The sequence below is a fragment of the Hypomesus nipponensis genome, chromosome 6 (genome assembly GCF_054491055.1).
Source record: "Hypomesus nipponensis isolate SF chromosome 6, ASM5449105v1, whole genome shotgun sequence".
Classification (NCBI taxonomy): Eukaryota; Metazoa; Chordata; class Actinopteri; order Osmeriformes; family Osmeridae; genus Hypomesus; species Hypomesus nipponensis.
The window spans coordinates 11,650,411-11,677,341 of record NC_140366.1 but is presented as its reverse complement, the minus strand read 5'-3'; the positions used below and the strand labels follow the sequence as shown (position 1 = coordinate 11,677,341).

General features: G+C 42.0%; 3 protein-coding genes and 1 non-coding gene across 4 annotated transcripts; 2 read left to right on the top strand and 2 right to left on the bottom strand.

Moving 5' to 3' along the window:
- The first annotated feature begins 6,268 nt into the window (after nucleotides 1–6,268).
- On the top strand, nucleotides 6,269–13,389 carry zc3h14 (zinc finger CCCH-type containing 14). Its single transcript, XM_084700810.1, has 17 exons — nucleotides 6,269–6,450; nucleotides 6,829–6,871; nucleotides 6,987–7,101; nucleotides 7,215–7,255; nucleotides 7,377–7,551; nucleotides 8,105–8,447; nucleotides 9,524–9,717; nucleotides 9,933–10,033; nucleotides 10,247–10,402; nucleotides 10,531–10,608; nucleotides 10,741–10,903; nucleotides 11,476–11,696; nucleotides 11,815–11,947; nucleotides 12,177–12,313; nucleotides 12,490–12,596; nucleotides 12,824–12,930; nucleotides 13,125–13,389. The coding sequence occupies exons 1-17, from the start codon at nucleotides 6,415–6,417 to the stop codon at nucleotides 13,126–13,128; spliced, it is 2,154 nt and encodes a 717-aa protein (XP_084556936.1). The 5' UTR covers nucleotides 6,269–6,414; the 3' UTR covers nucleotides 13,129–13,389.
- A 1,375-nt stretch (nucleotides 13,390–14,764) lies between these two features.
- LOC146287088 (signal recognition particle RNA) lies at nucleotides 14,765–15,063 on the top strand. The gene has a single exon (XR_014762300.1).
- A 638-nt stretch (nucleotides 15,064–15,701) lies between these two features.
- Nucleotides 15,702–18,640, bottom strand: eif2b2 (eukaryotic translation initiation factor 2B, subunit 2 beta). Its single transcript, XM_084700028.1, has 8 exons — nucleotides 18,357–18,640; nucleotides 17,769–17,889; nucleotides 17,386–17,537; nucleotides 16,922–17,085; nucleotides 16,669–16,764; nucleotides 16,347–16,484; nucleotides 16,152–16,218; nucleotides 15,702–15,901 (listed from the first exon to the last, which is right to left on the bottom strand). Exons 1-8 carry the CDS (start codon nucleotides 18,526–18,528, stop codon nucleotides 15,744–15,746), a joined length of 1,068 nt encoding a protein of 355 aa, XP_084556154.1. The 5' UTR covers nucleotides 18,529–18,640; the 3' UTR covers nucleotides 15,702–15,743.
- Nucleotides 18,641–18,962: 322 nt separating this feature from the next.
- Nucleotides 18,963–23,279, bottom strand: tmed10 (transmembrane p24 trafficking protein 10). Its single transcript, XM_084700640.1, has 5 exons — nucleotides 22,992–23,279; nucleotides 21,900–22,020; nucleotides 21,574–21,647; nucleotides 20,487–20,613; nucleotides 18,963–20,382 (listed from the first exon to the last, which is right to left on the bottom strand). Exons 1-5 carry the CDS (start codon nucleotides 23,166–23,168, stop codon nucleotides 20,261–20,263), a joined length of 621 nt encoding a protein of 206 aa, XP_084556766.1. The 5' UTR covers nucleotides 23,169–23,279; the 3' UTR covers nucleotides 18,963–20,260.
- Nucleotides 23,280–26,931: the final 3,652 nt, after the last annotated feature.

The window sequence follows — 26,931 nt, the reverse complement described above, 5'->3', positions numbered from 1 at the left end:
AGAATGTGTGACCCACAAAAAAAATTATTGTTTAATAATGTGTGTTCCCACCGTAGCTGCTTCCAAAAGGAATTAAAACTTCGAAAGATGGTTTGGGTTAGTTATTTCATCGATTCACACTTATCTGGAGCCATATTTTCTGATTTGGAGTCGTCATAAACCCAATACCAAAGAGGACACCATTTCTGACGGCCGTCAGAATGTGTGACCCACAAAAAAAATACATTTAAATAAATCTTTTTTAAGAATGTTTGTTCCCTCCGTAACTGCAAAACCAAAGGTATTAAAACGTCGAAAGATTGTTTTGGGTAGTTATTTCATCGAGTCATACCAATCTGGAGCCATTGTTTCTGATTTAGAGTCATCATAGAGCCATTACCACAGAGGACACCATTTCTGACGGCCGTCAGAATGTGTGACCCACAAAAAAAATACATTAAAAAAAAGATTTAAGAATGTTTTTCGCCACCATAACTGCTTCCCAAAGGTATTAAAACTTCGAAAGATGGTTTGGGGTTGTTATTTCATCGATTCACACTAATCTGGAGCCATTGTTTCTGATTTAGAGTCATCATAGAGCCATTACCATAGAGGACACCATTTCTGACGGCCGTCAGAATGTGTGACCCACAAAAAAAATGATTGTTTAAGAATGTGTGTTCCCACCGTAGCTGCTTCCAAAAGGAATTAAAACTTCGAAAGATGGTTTGGGTTAGTTATTTCATCGATTCACACTTATCTGGAGCCGTATTTTCTGATTTGGAGTCGTCATAAACCCAATACCAAAGAGGACACCATTTCTGACGGCCGTCAGAATGTGTGACCCACAAAAAAAATACATTTAAATAAATCTTTTTTAAGAATGTTTGTTCCCTCCGTAATTGCTTCCCAAAGGTATTAAAACGTCGAAAGATTGTTTTAGGTAGTTATTTCATCGAGTAAAACTAATCTGGAGCCATTGTTTCTGATTTAGAGTCATCATAGAGCCATTACCACAGAGGACACCATTTCTGACGGCCGTCAGAATGTGTGACCCACAAAAAAAATACATTAAAAAAAAGATTTAAGAATGTTTTTCGCCACCATAACTGCTTCCCAAAGGTATTAAAACTTCGAAAGATGGTTTCGGGCAGTTATATCATCGAGTCACACTAATCTGGAGTCATTGTTTCTGATTTAGAGTCATCATAGAGCCATTACCACAGAGGACACCATTTCTGACGGCCGTCAGAATGTGTGACCCACAAAAAAAATGATTGTTTAAGAATGTGTGTTCCCACCGTAGCTGCTTCCAAAAGGAATTAAAACTTCGAAAGATGGTTTGGGGTTGTTATTTCATCGATTCACACTAATCTGGAGCCATTGTTTCTGATTTAGAGTCATCATAGAGCCATTACCATAGAGGACACCATTTCTGACGGCCGTCAGAACGTGTGACCCACAAAAAAAATGATTGTTTAAGAATGTGTGTTCCCACCGTAGCTGCTTCCAAAAGGAATTAAAACTTCGAAAGATGGTTTGGGGTTGTTATTTCATCGATTCACACTAATCTGGAGCCATTGTTTCTGATTTAGAGTCATCATAGAGCCATTACCATAGAGGACACCATTTCTGACGGCCGTCAGAATGTGTGACCCTCAAAAAAAATGATTGTTTAAGAATGTGTGTTCCCACCGTAGCTGCTTCCAAAAGGAATTAAAACTTCGAAAGATGGTTTGGGTTAGTTATTTCATCGATTCACACTTATCTGGAGCCGTATTTTCTGATTTGGAGTCGTCATAAACCCAATACCAAAGAGGACACCATTTCTGACGGCCGTCAGAATGTGTGACCCACAAAAAAAATACATTTAAATAAATCTTTTTTAAGAATGTTTGTTCCCTCCGTAACTGCAAAACCAAAGGTATTAAAACGTCGAAAGATTGTTTTGGGTAGTTATTTCATCGAGTCATACCAATCTGGAGCCATTGTTTCTTATTTAGAGTTGTCATAGAGCCATTACCACAGAGGACACCATTTCTGACGGCCGTCATAATGAATGACCCACAAAAAAAATACATTATAAAAAAGATTTAAGAATGCCTATTAAAACGTCGAAAGATGGTTTGGGGCAGTTCTATCATCGAGTCACACTAATCTGGAGTCATTGTTTCTGATTTAGAGTTATCGAGCCATTACCACAGAGGACACCATTTCTGACGGCCGTCAGAATGTGTGACCCACAAAAAAAATGATTGTTTAAGAATGTGTGTTCCCACCGTAGCTGCTTCCAAAAGGAATTAAAACTTAGAAAGATGGTTTGGGTTAGTTATTTCATCGATTCACACTTATCTGGAGCCGTATTTTCTGATTTGGAGTCGTCATAAACCCAATACCAAAGAGGACACCATTTCTGACGGCCGTCAGAATGTGTGACCCACAAAAAAATACATTTAAATAAAAAAAAATTAAGAATGTTTGTTCCCTCCGTAACTGCAAAACCAAAGGTATTAAAACGTCGAAAGATTGTTTTGGGTAGTTATTTCATCGAGTCATACCAATCTGGAGCCATTGTTTCTGATTTAGAGTCATCATACAGCCATTACCACAGAGGACACGATTTCTGACGGCCGTCTTGCTACTACTACAGCTTGTCAGACAACACTGCGTGCATTTATTAAGATTAGTTTAGTTAAATCAATTGTTTTTTTTTAACATTTAACATAACTTAACATCTGTTCATTTGGGAGGCCATACAAAGCAAACTACATGACCTTGGTGGAGATGTGTATACATGTGGTACCGGTTGTAGCCTACTTAATTTAAGCATACATCTCATACAGCATCTCATAAGCTTACAGCTCACTAGAGCAGAATAACTGATAAGTATATGCCTACCTAGCACTAACTCATTTATTTCCATTTAGAGGAGGAACTCTCAGACTTCATATTGCTGATGGTGGTGAACAAGAAGACTTCCCAGCAAATAGCAGACAACCTCTCTCTTTTCTTGGCAACAATGCTTTACTGTTTATGGTTTGGTATAGAGCAAGGTCTGATTTGTGCATGTGAAGGCTCTTGAATGTAAAATAATAAAAACATTAGACCTGTTATCAATATGAAAATATTAACTATATTTAAATTTCTTGTCATTGCAGGTTGGATGGTGTCCTTGAGGGATTAAGAATTTCGCTGTCTGGCTCCGAGGGGCCGGTGTCCAGTTCCACCCTGGACCCTGTGTGAGTGTTTCATGAAGAAGAGCAGTGAAGACCTGTTTATTGTAAAGATGTTAACATTGTCTCTCTGATTAGACAGTGAGTTGTAAACTTTTTGATGCTGTACTACAGACTCCAGGCAACAGCTATGTTGGTAGATAAACTCATGTCCTAGAATAAACTGCATCAGGTGGCCATGTTATTCTATCTTTAATATTATTATTATTATTATAAATACTCCAGTCGATCTGTGGACTCCTGCAGATCTGTTGAGGTATCCTCTCACATCAAAGCCCAGGAAGAATCTCGGCAGGTTAGAAACAGCAGTAGGACCTCCAGAAACAGTGCTTGCAGAAGTAAGGTACAGCAAATAACTCACACTGTCTAAAACTTTTTTATGCCTGGTGTGGGGATTAAGAACTTTGTATAACATCTTCCATTCATAAACATGTGGGGCATGTATTATTGTTGTTATTACCACTATTATTAAATGTCATATCATAATAACCCCAATTTCTGTTTTGCTGCCACTCTACAGGAGTAGACATTGTTGTGGAAACCCAAGCATCCGTCAAGCTCTGTTGTCCAAGTGAACAAGGCTCTTGATGAGGCGCAGGACAGCAACATCCTGAATGAGAAAGGTGACGTTGAGAAGGATAAAGACCCCGGGTCCAGGAGAGTCTCCAGTCGGGTCTCCCTGCCTAGGAAACCAGAATGCAAGTGAGTAGTGCTACTGTCTGCTACTTTCTGTCGTTACGTTTGATTCTATAGTTCTCTCTTGGAAAAAGAACCACTGGTCTCAATGTGATTGAGTTATGTTAGTAAACTTATAGAATACTGACAGAGCACATGAAGGCATTTACTGGAACAGTAAAGTAAATAATAACTGATGCAGTAACTGCACTAAGAGTATTCCATGTTATTTCAGACCCTCCCTGCCACCATCAAACGGGCCAAAAGAAAGCTGAATGTCAAAACCACCTCAAAGTCTATGGGCTCTGTTACCGAAGAAAAGCGGCTGCCAAAAATGTATGTTTCTTCCTATCCTGTCAGTATATCCTAAATGGGGTGATCTGATATTGACATTTTTGGGTAAGCAAGAGAGGAGATTTGTAGAAAACAAAGTTACTCACTAACTGTATCCCTGTTTCCCCCTCCACAGTGCCCTGGAACCACCAAGACTCTTCCTAGATCTGGCCGCCCAGCCAAACTAAGTACCAGTATGAGTAGGGCCTCTGTCAGAAAGAACCCAACGGTCACTCAAAACTGAAACCCTGAAGATCCGATTGTAGTGGCACTCTGTCAAGCATGCCTTGATTGAGTGGACAGACAAAAGGCACACCTGAGTGAAAGGTGTATGAGAGAATTACTGAAAGCATAAGAAATAATATTATCAGGTCTAAACTTTAATTAACTGGCCTAACATTTGTACACCACTCAAAACTGTTCCATCTTGAGAACCAGATATAGCCCATCACCTGGCTAGTACCACTCCTACAAAGGATCATGGGGATGGGGACCCTTGCCAATGACGGGGGCAGAAAAACTTGTCAGGACTGAGGGAATGGATAACCACAGCCAAAACAGACGGAGCCTTAAAGAAGACCCGCTTTAAAGTGCACATCACCCTCAGACTGGGGTGATGGTCCAGCTGTCGGCATGACAACAGCCAGGAGGAGCTCCAGTACCAAGCCAAAGCCCAGACTTTGAACCACATAGCAGATCTTTGGAGGCACCTGAAGAATTCTTTCTAATACACTTTCAGAAGTGTATAATTAAAAAAGAATAAACACAGTCTCTGTGTAGAGATCATCCTTGTATGTGTAAGATTAGAAACACCATTGAGACACTGCAAATGTCCTTAATCACCTCAAGCAGGCGGCCCCACAGAGCGAGAGTGTGTGTTAGGCGCTTGTCTAGACTGGGAGCGAGATCCTTCCCCTCATTGTTGGTTGGCATTGAACGGCTGCAAAACAGGAAGCCATCTTGGAGGGAAAACACAGTAAACCTCAGAGGAGTGATGTGGGTTTGGTTCGGGGTGGTTACATAGTCATAAACTACAACATTAGTTGAAATGGATATTGACTGGTACAAAAAGGCTAAAGAAACTGGTGTGATGTAATGAAGAGAAAAATAATGACAAGGTGTTTTAAGAGGACTTTGTCAACATCTGTCTCGGTAAACCCACGAACAGCACCCGTTTTGCTTGAATAACTTTGACAGCATAACAAACCAGTGTTTTCAAGATTGCTTTTGGCCCACAATGTGTTCTCTTTTCTCATACCTTTTCTTCATTAATGACTTAAGTTATGTTGTTAAAATGTTATGATAAATGCCACTCACATTACAAACAATAAGAATTGTTGACAGCAGTAGTTTCCAACATAGTATACACAGAAAAATACAGAAAAAAGGAACAGGTATGTTATCATCACTTTAATAGTGTAAAAGCTTCACATAGAAACCTAGTACATTTTGCTTTACTGTTTTTCAGGCCAAGTAGTCACTCAAAATGCTTTTTCATATCTGTCTTGAATAACAAAAAGCTTGGTTTGTCTTTAGGCAATTTCGGTTTATGAATATGGTATTTACCCATAACCAAACAAAGATTAACAATAAAGGCCACATTTTCCCATAAGATATTTGTTTTGTATTAATGAACAATCAGGTGACAAATACAGAAGGTACCGTTTACAAATACAATAATGAAAAACATAAGATACAAAAACAATAATGACAATTAAGATTAAAGTCAAGACAGTAAAAAAATAGAAAGATAAATATAAATTAGAGCAGCAGAGAGATTTGAAAACAGTTCCTCATTGAATAGTATATAACATTTTAAGGCTATGTTATTTCGTAGTAGATTAAGAGATTCTATCAAGAGATTAAAGTATATTAGAAATATTGTAAACCACGGAATAGAGTTTGAAAATGTGGCTTTATGAACATGATAAGAACCATAATGTTAACAATCCAGTTTGAGGATACCATAACCACGGTTCATTTTATACAGTCTATGGCTTGGTCAGTCAACTCGACGTCATCGTGTCCCATACTGCATTTCGGTTGATGGTGTGTTTGTGTCGGTTTATGTTAACTAGCTAGCTGCAAGAACATAGTACTGCTGTAGCATTTTTCGAGCTACTCAGTTTTAAGTACACTGTTGCATCTAGCAAGCTAATAAAATAACATCGGTTGTTTGTCACAGGTTGAAAATATGGAGATTGGGACAGAGATAAGCAAGAAAATTAGGGTAAGACGTAATGTAATAGTCGTGTGTGGTTGTATGCTAGCTTGCTACTGTTAGCATGGTTAGCCTATTTGGCTCATTGTAGTCTAATCTAGTCTAGTGGTTGTGATATGATAGCCAGATTGACAGTTTTTGTATCAACTATTGAGGTAGCAAATATTTAGATCCCAACTTGTTGTATGCATTTGTAACTAGCTCATGAAGTTATTTGTTTAGGAGCAATTGGTGGGGGCAGCCAGCTACGCAGGAGAAAAATGTTGTAGAATAGCAGTACAGTGTGTGCTTGTAGCTCGATCTGGATTGGAAAAGCGGGTGCATGCATTCAACTGATACCAACGAGAGATCTAAAGTCACTTCTCTTTTTGTAATGCCATATTTCAGGCGGCCATCAAGGGCAAGCTCCAGGAACTTGGAGCGTATGTGGGTAAGTATGGAGAGTAGTGCTTTGAAGCCGGGTTTAAAATATTGCCCCTACTAATATGAATGAAACTGACAGATTTGTTTAATTGAGCTATCCTAACCTTTTTTGTTTTGTTCAGACGAGGAACTCCCTGACTACATAATGGTTATGGTGGCGAACAAGAAGACTTCCCAACAAATGGCAGATGACCTCTCTCTCTTTCTTGGGAACAACACTATCAAGTTTACTGTCTGGTAACTAGCAGATTTTCTTCTATGCGACGTGACTTGAGTGTTTCTCAATGAGTTATGTATTCGCCTTGCGGTAATATGTCAATAGAGTTGCTTGGGTTTGGTTGTCATTGCAGGTTGCATGGTGTCCTTGAGAAACTAAGATCTGTTGCAGTGGGTAAGTCCCCCAAAATACTATCCCACCGTCAAAGCGGTTATTGATTGTAAAAGATTATTAAAAAATGCATCTTATTGTGATGGCCTTGTAGCTGATATTGTGATGTTTTATCTGTTTGTAGAGCCAGCAACTTCAAGACCCCAGCTCTTCGATAGTGGTGTTCCTGCTGCTGAGAGTCATGACTTGGGGAGTGAAGTCAGGAAGGGGGAGGGTTCAAAAGCCCTTGCTGTGTCCAGCACACGCTCTGACAGGGCAGAGACCCGTGTGTCTAGCTCTGCCCATGATCACCATGCAAGGTGAGTGTCTGCAGGTCATCATAAGGTCTGGAATATTAACATTTTGGATCAGTTTATTGTTGAGTAATTAGCAGTCGGAGTACAGGCCATGTGAGACATTGTACTTTTCATGACGGAGGCATTATGTAACATGAGCAAAATTAAATATAACCTTGGCTCAACAGGTGCCAAGCTAAAAACTCATTCTATCAATGGCTCTTTTCAAATAGACTACGAAGAATAGGAATGTAAACTTTTAAGTTGACTGGTTGATAACACAACACTGCCAAACCATTATTTCTAGTTTGTTCAAAAACATGAACATGCTCTTTAAGCTATGTAGGGGAACTGCCATTGAACAGATGGGGATTTCCAGTGACCATGAATCTGGTGTGTTTTTCATACTAGCTAAACATGTTATCGTTGCTCTGGCTTTTGTCTCAGTAAACATTAAGTAATTACATATACATGTAAATCTGGATGGAGTAGGAGATTTGACCCCAACCTACCGCCACCGCCATGAACGACCGTGGGTTAATGTCACACATGGTCACACATGGTCGTTTATCTGTAGGGCCGCCGCAGCAGAGCGGATGTCCTCCCGCCTGACATCCACTGTGAAGCCCATGATGGAGCCGCCGTCCTCTGAAGCAGTCATCGACATCAAGCCTGAACTGGACGATGACCTCATTGCCACAGACGTGGTGGAGGTAGGCGTCCCAGGTGGTCGCATGCGAGGCAACTCCAGTCGTGCCACGGCGCAGGTCTACAGACCCCCGCCTGGCAGGTCCTACTCCGGCAGGTCTGCAGACACCTACAGGTCTTCTGAGGGGTCCTCACACAGCAGGCACCAGGAAGGAGCCTTGCAGGACCGAAGAAGCAACAGGACCTCCAGAAATGGGGCCAGCAGTAGTAGGGTATGTTGAACAGCAACTGCAGCTTTTTAAAATGTTTGGGGACTAACAACTTATTTGAATATCCAAGGGTTTGCATGGTGGGCCGTTATCGGCGTTAACGTGCTGCGTTAACGTGAGACTTATCGGGCGTTACATTTTTTTTAAATCGCCGGTAATCTATTCTCAGTTGGGTTGGTAGCTGGGTCTATACTACGCAAGCTATGATGACTTTCACCTTGATATTTTAGCACGGATGTATACCTAGCCGAATTGCACTGGAGGGGGCGAGAACGAGTCTTCAAACCTGTGTGTATGAAATAATCACATCAAACTTGACGTGCTAACATGGATGCAGCTATGAAGCCGCCTGGTTTGCTTAAGAGAAAATGTATATTTAAGAAGCTTCCCAATGGAAACCTTGACAAGACTAAAGTTGTTTGCACCTTGTACTATGCGGAATTAGTTTACTGTAGGAGTTCTTCTAGTCTCAAATACCACCTAAATGCAAAGCATCCCTTAGCTGATGCGGAAGATGCCGGGCCAAGCACTGATGTAGCTCAGGGGAAGAGTCGTCGTCAAACTACTGTGTTTGAGTGCAACCGAGGCAAGCCCGTCACCACAGCTTTATCAGCCAAGCTAACTAACCTAATAAACAGTTAATAAACACAAGTACATCTTATTGAACATATTTTCATCACCAATTATCATAGTAGAACAGCTTTCTCAAGCAGTTTGTGATGCATTTTGGAAACAGGAGATGACCCCCTGGTCTAATGTGCCACCTGGGTTGAGAAACCCGTTCTCAAAGACTTACTTTTAGTCATTATTTGGGTAGTACACATTCTGAATGCCTTCGGCGGAATTCAAATGAGCCATTTTAATCTAATCTAGAATAACGCCAAGATTACAGTGAGATTAATCTATATAAAAAAATATATATATATATGCCCACCACAATTTTTTTTTTTTTACCATAACACCATTGTAAAGCTCCTTACAATTATGAATGTACACCTTGATAATCATAAGTCATTACCACAGTAACCCTAGCTTCTAGTACCTTCCTGTGTTTGACCGAATCCTGTTCTTTTTCACAGCATCAGCAGGAGGAGGCGTCACGAAAACGCAAGGCGCCAGTAGCCAGTTCTGTGGTCCGGGTGAGCAGAGCGGCAGACGAGGCTCAGGATAGTGACGACCAGGATGAAGAAGATGATGATGATGAGGAAGATGAAGGCTACGGGGCCCGGAGCATGTCGAGCCGGGTCTCCCTGCCTAGGAAACCAGAACGCAGGTGAGTGGTGGTGCTGTCTGTGGGACTGTTTAGCACTGCATTTAGGGCTTTAAAAAGAACCACTGGTCTCAAAGTGGCTCCACCTTAATAATTGTCAGAGAATAGTGTCATCTTTGTATTTAAGGTTATCTTTTAAATTATAACTTAATATTCTGATGCTCAAGCCTTTAGTAGTATTAGCTTGGGGTATGAATGTGTCGTATGTTTTCCTCCAGACCCTCCCTGCCACCAGCCAAACAGGCCAATAAGAACCTGCTCCTCAAAGCCATCTCTGAGGCACAGGATTCCATCTCCAAGACAACAGCTTACCAAACAGGTACATGTGCTTCCCTTGCTAGCTGATTGATAGTTAGTTTGTGTGATACGACATGACTAGAGGGGTTTAAGAGAACTCTGACCCAGTGACACTTGACTGGCGATCACGGAGGGTCATACTAATCCATCTTCAGACCTTCAGAGGAGCAGTGGGGAAACACAAGCTCTTGGCTGAGTTGTGATGTTCTTCATGTTGCCCTCCTCCTCCCTCCAGTCCACCAGAAGCAGACGGTGCCCGTGGCGCCCCGAACCCGTATGGTCAGCAATGAGATGAGTGCCGCCATCCAGCTGGTCCAGGAACACCTTCACAGCCTGGCTCCTCGGCCCCAGACCTACACCCCCACCGGGCTCCAGCCCCCTAGGCATGCAGGTGGGTCACATATCACCCCGGACATTAGAATTCTGGGTGTATTTGGTTGATTAATTATAATCTCATGTAATGCAGCTGCTAATTACAAAAGGTATATTGATCTTGAGACAATGTCCTCTCCCTTCCAGTTCAGTCGAGATCGCTGGCGTCCCGTCTCCAGTTGGACCTGCCGGAGGAGAACGCCACAACGCTGCCCTCTGACATAGGTAGGTGGAACCTGCACTACCCAAGTGACTGGAGTCTGGACCAGGAGTTCTCAAACTGTAGAGCTTGTGAAGTAACGTCCCAGTATTTTGCTATAGAAGAGAGGATGAATTTCTGAGCGTTTTGTGCTTCAGTGGCAGCGGTAGCCGAGGAGCAAGAGAGCAAGGCCCTGGACACGCGCTCCTTCATCATGAGCAGGCCTGTCCTGGCGGAGGAGCCCGTATCTGTGAGGAGCAGGCTGGGCCTTCTGGATAAGGAGGACATCACACCTGCTACACTGCGCATGGTGCAGGCCAGGTACACACGCACACTCCCTCTCCTGCTGCATGGTGCAGGCCAGGTACACACACACTCCCTGTCCTGCTGCATGGTGCAGGCCAGGTACACACACTCCCTCTCCTGCTGCATGGTGCAGGCCAGGTACACACACTCCCTCTCCTGCTGCATGGTGCAGGCCAGGTACACACACTCCCTGTCCTGCTGCATGGTGCAGGCCAGGTACACACACTCCCTGTCCTGCTGCATGGTGCAGGCCAGGTACACACGCACACTCCCTCTCCTGCTGCATGGTGCAGGCCAGGTACACACACTCCCTGTCCTGCTGCATGGTGCAGGCCAGGTACACACACTCCCTGTCCTGCTGCATGGTGCAGGCCAGGTACACACACTCCCTCTCCTGCTGCATGGTGCAGGCCAGGTACACTCACAACATACAGTGTTCGCCTCTTTCAACCTTGCCCTCTTACCAGGCGCTCACAATAGTTAGCTTGTCAGTGCTGTGCTTCTTGTAGACCTAAACTCAGCCTCTGGTCTGAGTGTTGTGGCTCTTCCTAGTTGAAGGGTTTTGTTCCCACTCTGTGTCTCCTTAGTAAGGAGAAGGGTTCTGTGCTGGGCTCTGCTAGTCCCAAGTTCATCGTGACGCTGGACGGCATCCCCAGCCCACTTGGGAACCTCGTTGACTGCGACATGGAGACGGATGACGGTGCCAGAGTGGCTAAGACCGCCGTAACCGAAGCAGCCATCCATTTGAACCGTGAGCCAAAACTGAGCATCCACCAGAGACTCCAGCATGGAGCCCTCTTTGCTGATGGTAAGGCTCTTTCAGGACATTGGGGGTAGGTTGAGATGTGGTTGTTCCAGATGGTACTGCACATGGTGTACATGACTCTTCCTAAGTCATGGCCTCCATCTCATCCCCCCGTTTCTAGAGGAAGAGATGGAGATGGGGGAAGACGAGGCCGTCCCTGTCAAACGACAGAAAGTTCTAGAACGCTGCAAGTTCTGGCCCGTGTGTAAGAGTGCAGACGACTGTTTATACCACCATCCTACCACACAATGCAAGTAAGTACTCAGTGAACACAGACGGCACAGGTGAAACATTCTGAAGATGGGATTTGAATATGCAAGGTCTGAATATTGCTTTTGCTGTACACCCCTTCATTATTTAACATCATTTTACAATTGTGTTTGTCCAGAATGGTGAAGTTGATGATTATTCCGGCTATAGGTATATGGCATGCACATTTGCTCTGTTTTAATCTCTTCTGTCTTCATTCTTGTCTCATGGAAGGACATTCCCCAACTGCAAGTTTGGAGAGAAATGTCTGTTCGTCCACCCCAACTGTAAATACGATGCTAAGTGCACCAAGCCAGACTGCCCCTTCACTCACGTGAGCCGCAGAGGCCCCGCCCCCCCTCCCAGACCAGGTAGGAGGACACACCCACACAGCAGCCAGTATTACCTGTAATTAAATCCCTGTATCAGCATGAGTTTTTGTTATTGAATGGGTTGGAGAGGATTGTGGATGTTTGAATGGGTTTAAGGACATGATAGCCATTTGAGATGTGTAGTTTTTGAAGCCCTGTTCCCGTTTCCCCTTCAGTCTATACTCCAGCTCTCTTTACTCCAGCTCCACAGACGCAGAGTGCTAGTGTGTGCCGCTTCTTCCCAGAGTGTAAGAAGGTGGACTGCCCCTTCTACCACCCCAAGGTAGTACACATGACCGCCCTATGCGTGTGATTCTGGAGCACAATTCTTTGAGACCTTGACTTAAGATGCATTTTGTAGATTCTCAATAGTATCTACATCCAGAAGTATTGAACATTACAGTTGTGTCCTGTAAGCGGTAGTGCAGCTGGCACTGTTATTCTGAGTGGAAAAGTGGAGTCACCAAAGCAGGAACAGAGTGGATGTTAACATGTTGTCTTTTTATGCAGCCTTGCAGGTTTGCAGCCCAGTGCAGGCGTACCGGGTGTACCTTCTACCACCCCTCCACCTCTGTACCTCCCAGACACGCCCTCAAATGGACAAAAACTCAGAGCAGGTAGGAAGGAACACACACACACTACAAACACAATACACATACACACATGAAGAGCGCTGAGACTATGCAGGTATAGTATAATTTACTAATCAATACAGTGAAATATAATGTATATAACTATGATATGACCATTGGACTGCAGGTATGGGGTTGTATTGTAAGTTAACTCGTGTTTTGTTTGCCCCTTTTTGTAGTTGAGATCCTTACCGGCCCTGATGTGCTGCTGCTGTGCAAGAAGCATCGCAGCTTTGTTTTGCTCTTCTGGATTTATCACACTATCAAATCTGTTGTTTAATTTCATCTTTAAATTCATTTTTATTTTATTTGTGAAACTTACTTTTAATAGAACTTAACAGGTACTGTAACTGGGTTTTGTAAGTTGCTGTACTCTTGACCTATGTTTTTTTTTTTTTTTTACTGGGGGTGAGGGTGAGTAAAAGAAAAAGAACCCCATATCAACATGTCAGTGTCTGTCTTTTGATTGTGAATTTTTTCATGTGTCTGTTATTTTGGGTTGATGATCATTGCGTGGTTGTAATAGGATGAAAAACATGATATAGCGTTGAGTCTCGGTTTGTCCTGATGCAACTGGACATCCAAACCAACCTAGAACTAAGGTTAACGTGTACATAGGACTATGGTTAACATGTACACAGAGTTGTACTTGAATTAGCTTCAGGTTCAATTGTAAATTAACAAGTTAGTGCTAGACTTATATGGCTCCTCCAGAAAATTGAAGCCCCAGGATTTCTGTGGGTATGGCCTGGGTATGGCCAGGTTGGGGTGTGCAAAAATATATCCATACTTTGAGTTTGAAGTAATATGGGAAGCAGCACCAGAAGAAACGCACCTGGTCCTGGAAAGAGACAACTTGGAGAAGGAGAGAGGAAATTAGGTAGATTACCACCATTAACAGAAACAATTATAGCAGTAAAAAGGAGACATATATCACCCTCTACCTTCATCTTCTCAGCAGCAGCAGAATTCTCCTTCTGCTACTTGAACCAGCTTTTTAACCTTCTTAAATAGCCCTTGGCCTCAGGTGGCCTCATTTGTGGCCTGTGACAACGGGCAGGTTTATGAGATTTAACAATTAATCGTCCATCTTCCGTAATGATGGCCAAGGTGTTCCATGGGCAACTACTCGGATTAGCTTCTTGAGCTCAGCGTCGGCGTCTCCAACAACAGACAGGTTGTAGAGTGAAAAGTTAATCTTCCAAAGTGATGGTGCAGTCTAATCTATCATGTGAGCAGACAGACCGGTCTGTAGTCTTTTACAGTGGTTTTGGACAGACTCTTCAGCTTTCCCTTAAGTCCGAGGGAACAGTAAGAGGAATGTATCTGTCAAAATAAGATATAGCCTACCTTTATTCGTCCCACAATGGGGAAATTGAGGAAAATGTATTGCTGGTGCATAACATGTTCGAGTGTTTTTTAAGTAAGCAAAAATGACTTCAGGAAAAATCAGCTCCATTCCAAAACTTCACCAGTAGATACATTTCGGTGAAACAAATATTTATTCAAACAGTAAGAAGACAATGCGAGCTATGATGAAAGTGATTTAAAAATCTGCGGGTGGAATACAAAATCTCCCTTTTTCACGGAATGACCCATTTAACTCCGGTCACGACCATAATATTGACATAATTCTGACTAGTATGTGAAATATAATATTAATCAACATTTCATGTTGCAGTGAAAGGTGCACCCTCTCTCCCAACCGTGAATTGTAAATCCACATGTCACCACAAGAGTGCAGTGCAGAGCACAGTATGCTGCCGATTGCGCAATCTCTTTCAAAGATTCAAAAGACCTAAAAACCTTCTGAGTACTCGCCGGGTGCAGTGGCGTGCGCCTGTAATCCAAGCTACTGGGAGGCTGAGGCTGGCGGATCGTTTGAGCTCAGGAGTTCTGAGCTGCAGTGCACTATGCCGATCGGGTGTCCGCACTAAGTTCGGTATCGATATGGTGCTCCTGGGGGAGCCCGGGACCACCAGGTCGTCTAAGGAGGGGTGCACCGGCCCAGGTCGGAAACGGAGCAGGCCAAAGCCCCCGTGCCGCTCAGTAGTGGGATCGCGCCTGTGAATAGACGCTGTAGTGCAGCCTGAGCAATATAGCGGGACTCAGTCTCCTTTTGTGTTTTTACAAAGAAAACGTTGTTCATATTGGCGCAACTATTTTGAGGGAGGGGGGGTCGACAAATAGGTGATCTCCCACTCCAAACGCTCTACAGCCAACTGCCTCCTTCCGGTCAACTGCTGTAATTTCTCGTGTTTCATTATACTTCCTTATAATACCCAGTAGGGGGCAGTGTTCTCGATTACACCGTGTATGACATTGCAGTCTTTCAATTTATTTCAGCCGTTCACTGCAATCCAATGTCAGACTGATGCAGTTTCTGTAATGATCTATAACAGCCACGTCTCTTTTGAAAGAAAAAAACCTATATATACACTAGTTAAGGAAAACACAACAAGGCCTTAATCATATGTAATCATATTCAAATCTGGTCAAAATGTCCCCCCCAATATTTATATAAAAATATTAATACAAATATAAATGTGCTACGACAGGCAACCAGGTACGCTGTCTGAAATTATCATAAAAAATGTTATGTCTCCCCCAATGTTGACTCCATGGCTACAGCCTTGAAACACACCTATACTGTATGTTAGCCTGTACTGATGAAAATGTCTAACTTCAAAATTAATTGTAATTTAGTTTGATACACAAACAAATGACCATCCTTCAGTAAAGAACCAGAACATGAGTTTGCATCAACCTTTTTTATTATAGTTATTTATAACCACTGATTACAGCTCGTGGTCTTCAGGGTGGTACAGTTCACTCATGAGACGGTAGATGTAGGAGGGGGCGTTGCCACCAATGTTGGAGATGAACAGTGTGATGAGCTCCGGTGGAACGTAGTCAAATACAGGACAGTGCACGTTCACCTTGGACAGGATCTCACCTGGAAGGGGGGCAGAGGAAACAGAAATAAAGTTAGACCTCCAAAATATTACTGGTCACAGCTTGGCTTGACGATGATAAGGAGTGAGGAGCTGAGAATTGATGAGGTGAGAAAGAGAAGTTGCAAAAAAAAGAAATAGCCAGTCTTGAGAGTTCAACAGCTCCAGCTACTGCCATGTCAGTTAGGTTATATCTTAAAGACTTTTTGGCAATAAATGAATATATAAGGGTGTTTCTGTGCTCCGTCATACCTTCCGTGAATGGAAGCACTTCATGTGGGGAGACAAACTTGTAGAATGTGTCCTCTTCATTTGGAAACTGAGGACAAAGAATGCACACGTTATTATCACCATCACACCCAGAAATGTTTAAATCCCTTAATGAAGCAGTGGAGTTTTTTTTCTTAGGTGGCTGGGTCCTATGCAAGTGCTCAATGCTGGGTCTACCTGTGGGGAGAGCTTGAACATGGGGGCACAGACGATGAGGGGGGTGGAGTGGTGCTTGGCAGCTAGCGCCAACGTGTGGGTTCCATTGACTGCTCTCAGCCCTCCGTTAGCTAGAACCGTCTGTGTACCAATGATGACCTGGAGAGACGGAGAGAAATAGTCAGTGATTACAATGAATCTACTGCTAGTTCTGGAAGATTCCCAATTGTTCACCATCTTCAAAGAAGCAGGTCACCATGGGGTCATCTTAACACATTCAACCACCTTAGGTTATCTAAATTGTCATAACAATATTATAAAATATATATATATATATATGTACCTTATTGACACGTGAAATGACAGCAAATATGGCTGCATCTGCTATGACAGTTGTTTCAATACCAGCTTTTGAGAGACTAGTAGCCATTTCATGACCCTGGTGAGACAAAGAGAGATAACTGTGTTTACGAACAACAAATAGAATTGAAACGCGTGATGTCATTAAGAGAAACAGTTATTTGTACTTTGATGTACTTTGTGGTATATCATGCCCTTATGGATACCTTACAGGTGGCTAAGATACATGACAGTACCTGGCAGAAGGGGGCGCACTCTGCCACGATGACATGGAATTTGCGTTTGCGCGCGGCGTCTTTGAGGAAGGCCTCCACGGTGCGTGAGCGGCCGATGGTCATGATGACCTCGTTGGAATGGATGTGCTCCAGGGCCTGCATGGCAATGTTGTCTGTGGTGCCCTCTGGAAAAATGTCACACTGTAAGTTGATGATCATGCTTGGCTGGCTCTGAACACTCCAACAAGGGAAAGGGCAGTTTGCCAAAGGCGTTGTTTTGTTTAGATAACATCTCTATTTCAGTTACGTCTTCTCAGACCTACAAGGAGTCTGAGAGGTAATTGTCGAGAAAAGCAGAGACAGGTGATATGTAATTACATACCTCCACATGGTTTATTGTCTCAAGCTTCAGTTAGAACCCCTTAAACAGGCTTGCTGTCTGACTGCATCTATTCCCTATAGCAGTCACTAAGGGTTGCTCTTACCAAGCTCTGTGAGCAGTTCGTTGATGGCCTCAATGACGTTAGATTTCAGGGGGGGGAACTGCTGCCTAAAGTTCTCCTCACTCAGCCCTCCTGATGTGAGCAGCTTGTGAAGTGACTCTTGCTGGTCAGCTTCCTCACTGCTGCCTCGAGACCTGGTGGTGTGAAGGCATGAAAGAGAGGTCAGATAAAGGACTACCTAAATCAGTGCTTTCCAAACCTTTTACTCATCCCCCCCTTGCAAATGACTTGTGTTGCCATAGAGACTTGGGGTCCCGCTTACTGGTGACTCTATACACTGTATTGATTCATATGGCAAGCATAAATTAGAAAAACTAAACTTAGTGTGATGACCTGACTTCTTGGTGGACATAATTTATTCTGACCTGGCATACTCTTCCCTGATGATTTTCAACACCCGTCTGACCATGTTGCCAACTGTGGTCTCTGATGGCTGGGCGGCTGTCATCCTCCTCCCCTCCTTGCGAAGAATGTCCATCAGATCGCCTATGACAACATGTTAAAGACAATATCTTTAACGTGTTGTTTAATACAATGCATTTCACTCAAATGATGCGCATTTGGCGTCGTATGTAAAGTCAACCTCAAACCTCAACTACTACAATTCCGTCGCCCTACGCTTAAGCAAACAAGTCGAACCAGTAGCTACTCAACAATGGCACAGGGAGTTAACATTGGCACAACTAGCCAACTAGCTAATCTGGCGCAATAGCTAGCTTGGTTCACGAGCTCTCTTGCTAACTAACTACACAATAAGTCAGCAGGCTAGAGCTACTACTAAAATTTGAAACCATCATCCACGGTTGACAGCTGTCACAATGGAGAACAGGTGTACAGTACTAACCCAGAATACCAAGCTGTCAGTCTATTAAAAATTGTGATCATATACTTACTTAAACACCTATAGTAGCTATGTCTATTTAACAGCGCCAGCAATCTAACAAGTCGTGTACCTGCACTGCTCCATCGTGCCTGTGCTGTTATTCTGCGGAGCAAGGCTGTTGTTTCTCGGGCAGTTTCCCCTGAGCCACGGAGAGGTCCCATTCCACTACCTCCACGCTTCAAATCGGCCAAAAACGCCTCTATTCGCTCCGTAAGGTCTGTTTCCTTGTCAGGTCCGGGCATATTCTTGTTTTTTTAGAAGAAATTATACTCTTCAAAACGCTAACAGTTCTTTCTTGTTAGACTTTCATCACTTTTACATCAGACGTGAGAAAACCGGACATGCAGTCGGTGATAGCTTCCGGGTCATTGTGTAGAATTTGGTTGTTATTTATAGATATGTGGTTCTCAATCTTTTATTGGATTCAGTACCCTCATCTTCCTGATTTTAAGTACCTCCTATACCCATGTTTGTACCAATAACAATATTTTCATGATTAACTATGGTATTTTTCAATTTTACACTTTCTCTCAAGTACCCCGTTGACGTTGTAGCCTACCTCTGCGTACCCCCGGCATCGGCGTACACGTACCCCCCATTTGATCATGGTACGTGTGATCTTATGACAGAGTACAGTATAACTATTCGGCAATTACAAAGGAAATACGAAAGAATGTTTTGTAAATCTATCCAATATTTTATTGAATAAAAGCCCAACATAAACCTTTATAAAATGTATAGCAATCAACATAGAAATCATTGACCGTACACATCGTAAAATGCACCGTTAAAAAATCTCCACCATCCACAGATGCAGTAGTAAAAGTGACCAAGGAGAACTACATTCTAACCTCCACGTATCCCAAGGTAAACCAAACCCCTGAATTATAATAATACAAATAAAAAGATTTCTGGATAGATCTTCTATGTTCGATCATTTGGTGCCATACTCTCACTTTACATGATGTGAGCAACTATGCAAATTAAGCACGTCAACCCTGGGGCTTGTCACTGCGAAGAATGTATTCTTTTTACTACATATCCTTCACCATTTCAAAGCTGACATGTCAAATGGCTAAATGGCCTCCATTAATAACAACCCTCTGTTGAGAATTACTCTTTACCCCCAATGTGATCTAATTGAAGAAACAAAAAGGACCAGCTTGTTTCTGAAGTCATTGGTTGGTAATGAAAAGGGTGTACTTGTGACACTTCTTTTGTAAAAAGTAACTTAACATGCAAGGGTTTTTGATAAACGTGACCTGTTAAACTAAGAGGATATAATTTTCCTGATAACTCACACCCCCTGAAACAGCTGTAATAGCAACTGTAAATCACAATATCAAAACAAAGACGCTGTTGAATTTAGCTACCAAAAATGAATGTAAATTAACTCACAAAACACAAAAAGTTCAGTGGTTGCCAAAGTTTCCTCTACAGAGAAACCAAATCTTTACGATGTCTATAGAAGCCTTCACTTAGCACAAATGGGCACCAGTGATCTAGTTTGCTTGGCATGGCAAAGAGAACAATTGAAGGGCAACATTTACTCCTGGTACATCCATTCAAACCAGATAAACTGAGCAAAAAGAAAATCTAACTGTACACGCTAAATGACAGATTCAAGCAAAAAATTAAATAATTATTCTATAGGATGCAATATTCCAAACGTTGCAGATAGAAACATAAGTTAGATTTCACTTATCCTTTAAGATTTGAATCTATACTGTACATGTACCCCTGTCTGATTCTATCAGCTACGCTCCTAACACTCCATCCCAAAAAACAAAATCTCCGCACAGGTGTTCCACTTGCAGAGGACTGATACCCATAGTACCCTTTCACACCATTTAAAACTAGCGTTGCGCCATTCTATCACTCTGGTTGCTGAAGGTAGTCTGAGGTGGGTGGATGGGGGGGATGCAAAGATGGCTGGCTGCTTCCCCTGCGGCAATTCTGGAGGTGGGGGCCACTCTACTCAATGAGCTTCTTTGCTTTGAAGAAGCGACGGAGGTAGAACACCTGCCAGGTGGCCAGGCCAATCAGACAGCACATTGAGAAAATGCTGAAGTACAAAACACGGGTGTTTGTAGACTCTGAAATTAATAGAAAGAAATATCAGCAATGTAATTCTTGGAGTTGTTTCCCTTTTATCAGAGATTGATACATTCATGTTGTGAGTGACCTTCAGTATTCCTACCATTGGTGTCCCTCATCTCCTCCTCCCTCTTCTTCATGTAGGCAAAATCATTCACGATGGACTCTGACAGGTCCTCCAGTCTCCTGAGCTCCACTTCAAGGGGCTTCAGCTTTTCCACTTTAGCAATCTGATTGGATATAAGACCCAACAATCAACAACACATCATGTTCACGTGGATTAGATAAAGGGACTCACCACCTCACCCTATTAACCTTAAAAATAAACTTGAAGGTCAGTAGGGAACGGTATATAATTGCCAACTGTATTTGAATTAATTATGCTATGACCTTTTGTCCAGTAGATGGCCCTCTTGAGCTCCTATATTTCTAAAACTATGTAGCAATCAATGCCAAGGACAAACTGATTCTGTTTTTATAAAGTAACCAAGAGAACACAGAGTTTGTTCTTTCATGTTTCATCTTCTCACAAGTTCAAAGCTTATATGTGAGGCCCGATACATAAAGTATAAGGTTAAACAAGTTTCTACTCATTGCTTGCCAACTTGCAAAATGTTCAGTAATTACAGACAAGTAATCTCATCTGGGAGAGATCCAAGCCAATAGAACAATCTGTTCAAATGTTGTGTAACTGGTAGGCATTTGTGCATGCGTGTTGGACGTCTTGGCCCTAGATTTGTTCTGCTGTCTACTATAACACGCATTTGGCTTCAGGCATACTTGTGTACGTAAGCATGTGGCTGACCCAGTATAATACATCCACCAACACAGGCGTGCCTACTACATTCACACAATACGCTGCCGTTCTCCTGCCCACTCAGTAACTGGAATTCACTCAGCAGTGTGTGGTGTGTATATCTGTCTGAGTGGGTAGAGGGTGATTCTCAGTCTAGAGGGCTTCCCAGCCCCCCCCCCCCCTTCTTAAAATCGAGTCATCTGGCATTTGCTTTCCCAACTCAAATTTTAAAAGGGAATAATGTACCTATTCATTTCTCTCCATATGTATGATGTGGCATAAATATAATATTTTATAAACGTTACACTTACAAAGGAGTAAGTCAAATTAGAATGCCAAGCAGCAATTTTACTTCATTTAAAGAAAAAAATCTTATTCAAACTTAACTACTCACCTCTTCATAGTTCTTGGCCTCCACCCCATGCTTCATGTCCAGGTTGACCAGTTGGTCTGGGACCCTCCCAGTTCCTGTTTGACATAAGACACAGATTCAAGTTGAAGCCAAAATTCTGGTCACATTCAACCTGAATTGTTCATTTTGCTTAAATAATTTTTAAATGGAGTATGCGAGACACGTGACAAATATTGTCCTTAACTTACTAGACAACTATTGTCCTTAACTTACTAGACTGAAGTGTCAAAGCTCTATAACTGAATATATTTAAATAATCACCAGTTTTTTCTAACAACAAAATAATGGCTGACTGCATGTCTACTCACCCATTGGAGACTTGCTCTCAAAGCACACCTCAAACATGTCATAATCCTCCGTAGTAAAGGCAAACTTTCCTTTCGTGGCATCTTCCTTGGAGTACAGGGTGTGAGTCGAGGAATCTGTAATCTAAAATATTAAGACTTGATATCAGACCCTTCCTAAGTAAACCACATCCGTATTCGAGCAGACAATTGATCATTTATATACAGTTGACCTTTACTTACAAAATGAATACATGCCCAACAACTGCCCATAGTGATACATTGAGTTACATTCTGTAAACCAATGATCTGACAGATGGTGCACGTTTTCTAATATTTTGTAGCTAAGGGTCTACCCACTATTTTCACAAATCGAACAAGTAAATATCATTTCATTTCATTGAAAGTGATTATGTTATTTATGTTTTAACGTACCTGCTTGTCATTCTTTCATATTTTTTTTTATCTAATAAGGGACGCTAACTTGCTAGCCTGCTAAACGTAGCTAGCTGTGTGGGAAGCAAGCTAAAATGTTTTCGTTAGGCCAACTGGGCTAAGACTGACGTGTAACATCCTAATAAGAGTTCACCACAGTGACAGAACAGGCAGAGGTGCATTTGCCAAAAGTAAATCACCAGCAACACAGATTTCAGAGATACCATATTTAAACATTGATATGCAACCAATATATAACCGTATAATGAGTGTACAAAATTAATCCACAGTTCACAGACAAAAACATAAAGACAAGAGCTAGCATAAGTGTAAAGCCAGGAAGGGCACGTCAGGCCTACAACACAGTTCTAGTGCTACTGCTAGCTCAGTAGCTTAATAGCATCAATAGAAAAGACAGACTAATAATTGGACGAAGCTTGTAAAGATGTCACTCGCTAGCTAACTTCACCCAGCTACTTTAGATTTAAGTTGTTTTCTTTAATTGATAGATAGCAAGATAATGTGTATTTAACATAGGTAGCTAGCTAGCCAAGTCAGGGCCCAATAATGCTAGCTAGCCTAGCTGGTTTAAATCAATCGATTAGCTCTACATCGCTAACAACTAAACCAGTATTCTGCTAAGCTAGCTTGGCTTTGCGCCATCCTCGCCACCAAACTCACCTTTAGGTTTGTTTTGGTGTTCGCTTGTTCGGAAATGTCATACTCCCCTGTGACGAGAACGTCTTTGTGGATCTCTTCCCGTAAACACTTCCTGGAGTTAACTGGTAAATGGAATGAAATTGAAAATACCGATTCAATGAGAACCGGTAAAAGCAGTAAGAAAACGAACCGAGCCATGGCTTTTAGCTACTAGCAAGCAGCAAGCTAGCCGAAATAAACAGTAGCTACCCTAAATCAAACTGACGGGCTTGGGCAGTTCAATAGCGCAACCGCTGTCCAGGAGGGATATGTGCATGTATTTTAGAATGCAAATATCGTTATTGACTGTACCCAGAAATCCAGCCAAGATTAACTGCAACACTTACAAGTCCAACACATTATGGACTGCTGGTGTACTACGGACAATGAATAGACTAGGTTTTCACCGTGTCTTCCAGTTCCAATCAAAGCCGTTGAAAACAAATATGCCTCTATTTTTATTTGTGATTTAAAAAACATGTTTTAATTAGGTTATCATTTTGTGTCTTGTTTCAAATTAAGTTACCATAAAAGGACCATGTCTGTTCCATGGCAAAATATCCAACATGCTTCAATTGCACCACTGCACAGAAGCAGTGGTGCAATTATTTGCACCACTGCAAATAATTGCACTACTATTATTATTATTATTTTCTTGTTAATTATATTATTTTATATGATATTATTTTCATGTTTTTTTGTGTGCCATTTTTATTTCACAGAAACTATGCCTATTTTATTTTTATTTTGTTCCCATACTGATAAATATTTTTCCAGTTCTGCATTGCATTACAGCCAGAGCAGTGTGGGTTAATCCTCAACAGTATGAGAACAGGAATATCATATTCAGGGTTCACTGGGGTATTAAGAAATCCCCAAGGCTATTATTTTGTTGTCAGCGGCACAGGGATTACCCAATTACGTTTGACAGAGCTGTCCAGTTTCCAGGGAAACATCCCCTCACTGGCTCCCAAGAGGCGATCCGGCACTCGATGCTCTCTGCTTAGCGGAGAGCCTGTCACAGAGTAAGCAGTCATCATTGGACAGAGATGCCCCTTCAGTATTTTTCCTTAGTGCATTAAGTAACTACTCAGAAATGCATGTCACATACTGACACACAGTGAAGTCCTACACACCTTGCAGTCTTCACCGACTTTAACGTCAATTCACCCAACCCAGCAATGGTTAATTACATTCTACCGGATTTCCCTGAAGGACTGTGCTGAAGTAGTGAAATGCTTGAAATAAAACGTGTGTTACCCGCCATTTTCACAAGATGAGAAGGTAAAAAGCCTGCTTGCGTCACTAGCCAGGTCAGACGTTAAGTATTATGGCACCTTCAAAAGCAGGTAGACAGAATGACGCAAGAGTGTCTCCACACCGTAAATCTAAGGGCTTTCACTATCTGGATCAGTGACTTTATTACTCATGCTGTAGACACAATGAGAATAGCACACCTTCTGCCACTGATAGTGGGTTGGAAATGCAAAGTGGATGTTTGCCAATGTTGGTTTTTAAAGGTCCCAAAACTAATCGTGGGACTGCTCGTAGGGCCTGTAGTTCTGCACCAAGGCTGAATTTCGGGAAATAGACTTCAAATACAGTATTAGAGGACCACTAAGGCCTATAGAAAAGCATCCAACAGCATGTCATGGGATCTTTAAGCATCAGTATCCAGTATTTAAGTATCAGTATCCAGGATTGTCATTTATTGTCCTATCCCTCTGACAGTATGGAAAACATGGCCTCAAAGGTGAATGTCAACACATGACGTTTTGACCCAGCCATCTCCTATTGACATATGTGCACCATTACATCAGAAATTGATTTTTTAAATATTATTTTTTGAATTTTTTATTGTTTTTGCCTACGAGTAAAATATACATTCAGTGAATTGTACTGTTGTTCATCATACCCACACACTAAGGCAGGAAATTAAGTTATATTTCCGGATTTCCAAAGCGTTAAACATCTGCGCACTTGAGAGTCAAGAGATGGCAGTTGATGGTCTTCCGTGAAAATGGAAGCAATCCAAATCGGGCTCTTGTTGTCATGGCATGTTGGCTAATCCGTCATCACTGCACTAAACAAAATCATTGAGCCAGGGTTGTCTTTCCCTATACCTCCTTCTCTCACGCATTTTTTCTCCCTCATTCTTATCGTCTCTTTCTCTCCACCTCTCTCTGTCTCCCTCCCAGCCTCTCTCACGTACACACACTCCTTGTCCTTTTTCCTTTTTTTCTCTCCCCTCTCCTTCTCAGGCGTACGCTGCCTGCCTCTTCCCCTGGGTAGGAGCACCGACGCAGGTTGGCGTCACAGTGTTCTAATTTTACTGCTGTTGATGCTGATGTTAAAAGAAGCAGCGAGCACCTGCTATTTTTGCAACTGCCCCATCTCCCAGAGCCTGGCAAGTGGTATTAATAGAGAAAGTTGGTACATATTTATCACATTTAGGAGCATCACCAAAGCTAGGAGGAAGCACATATTTTGTGTGAGGGAACATTGAGCAGCCATTGAATAGCCCACTCAGAGTCCACTGAAACATGCTTATGAAACAAGAGTCCGGGGTCACTGGGTGCTTTTCTCACACAGACATAGAAAATGGTTGCCTATTAAGTAGAGTGGGTTGAGAATTATGAACTGCTATAGATTCTAGGCTAGGATCAATATTACTGTAATTTTACATTTTCAGAGTGTACCAGTCTTTAATCTCTTCGGTGCTATCTGACTGAATTCCCTGGAAAATTTGCATTTAGGAGGAGTCTAGATAGGTGATGCAATAGTGAGTGCAGTGCAACAGTGGGTGTGATCTCAGGAGTGTTGCCCAAAAAGGGTGTGTCTAACATACAGGCCTGAAACAGTCAGCGCAAAGGCAGTTATGCTGTGTTGACTTCCGCCCTTTGTGCACAAGGACACTTACAACACATTTCCTCGGTAGAGTTATTGAGCAAATGCATGTAACAATTATATCTATACAAGGGAAATTTCAGACCAGAGGGAAATAAGAGCTAATAGTGACTGTATGGTCCTTAACCATGAATGATTAGCTCACCTTTTTACACATTTTACCATTCAATTTCAGAATGATTGGGTAATCATACTTCTTGATTAGCATTAATTATTTCTGGTTGCAGAGTGTTGACAAATCATGAAATCATACATTCTAAACAATCATTCTTGTCTTCTATCTTTCCTCAACACTGTGGTTGGGACAAAAACCATGACATCATCATTCCAAACCAGGCAACACCATATTCACCTACCTGATATCTGAATTACCTGTCAGACGCTTGATTCATCTGTCTGAGTTTGATGGGACTTGGAGTCAATTTACCAACCATGCTCTAACTGGTTTGTTGTCACAGTAGAACAAAGGTATTCTATTATAGATTACAGCTAACCCCCCATCCACAAACACACAATCAAACACACACACACATCTAGTTGTTTATTAGCCATATACTTTCAGTATGACTGTAACTGTATGATGAATGATTATATGTTTTACATACAAAAAAACAAACATCTCATGTACTTTTAAAATGCCTTTTTTAGCATTAGCAAAGAGATGCAAGAATTGGTTGATATCAATAATTAATAAACATCACTTTACCCTGAAAAAACAGCAGGCTACTAGCCTTTGTACTGCTAACCCAGACACTCAGTTTGGCCCAAGTATGTCTGTCCGTTTGTACAGTTCTAAGAATAACAGAATAATAAATGAAATATCTGGAATAGTGTTTAAAAGGAAAGAATTTGAAATGAAGTAGAACTGTCGCCCTATCTTCTATGATCCTATTTTTTCATGAGAAACGAACAGGTGAGACAGACTTAAATTCCAAAAGGGCAATATGAAGTATCAGTAATAACAATCGTTTACTACTTGGCCTGGCAAATACTGTGACTATTTTGGACGTATTGT

Coding starts and splice junctions, on each gene's coding strand:
- zc3h14 (XM_084700810.1), top strand. CDS start 6,415: ATGGAGATTGGGACAGAGATAAGCAAGAAAATTAGG. Junction 6,451..6,828: donor AGATAAGCAAGAAAATTAGG/GTAAGACGTAAT, acceptor GCCATATTTCAG/GCGGCCATCAAGGGCAAGCT. Junction 10,034..10,246: donor GACAACAGCTTACCAAACAG/GTACATGTGCTT, acceptor TCCTCCCTCCAG/TCCACCAGAAGCAGACGGTG.
- eif2b2 (XM_084700028.1), bottom strand. CDS start 18,528: ATGCCCGGACCTGACAAGGAAACAGACCTTACGGAGCGAATAGAGGCG. Junction 16,485..16,668: donor TCATTTCACGTGTCAATAAG/GTACATATATAT, acceptor CCGTCTCTCCAG/GTCATCATTGGTACACAGAC. Junction 16,219..16,346: donor TGTTCAAGCTCTCCCCACAG/GTAGACCCAGCA, acceptor CTTTGTCCTCAG/TTTCCAAATGAAGAGGACAC.
- tmed10 (XM_084700640.1), bottom strand. CDS start 23,168: ATGGCTCGGTTCGTTTTCTTACTGCTTTTACCGGTTCTCATTGAATCG. Junction 22,021..22,991: donor ACACCAAAACAAACCTAAAG/GTGAGTTTGGTG, acceptor TTAATATTTTAG/ATTACAGATTCCTCGACTCA. Junction 20,614..21,573: donor AGGCCAAGAACTATGAAGAG/GTGAGTAGTTAA, acceptor ATATCCAATCAG/ATTGCTAAAGTGGAAAAGCT.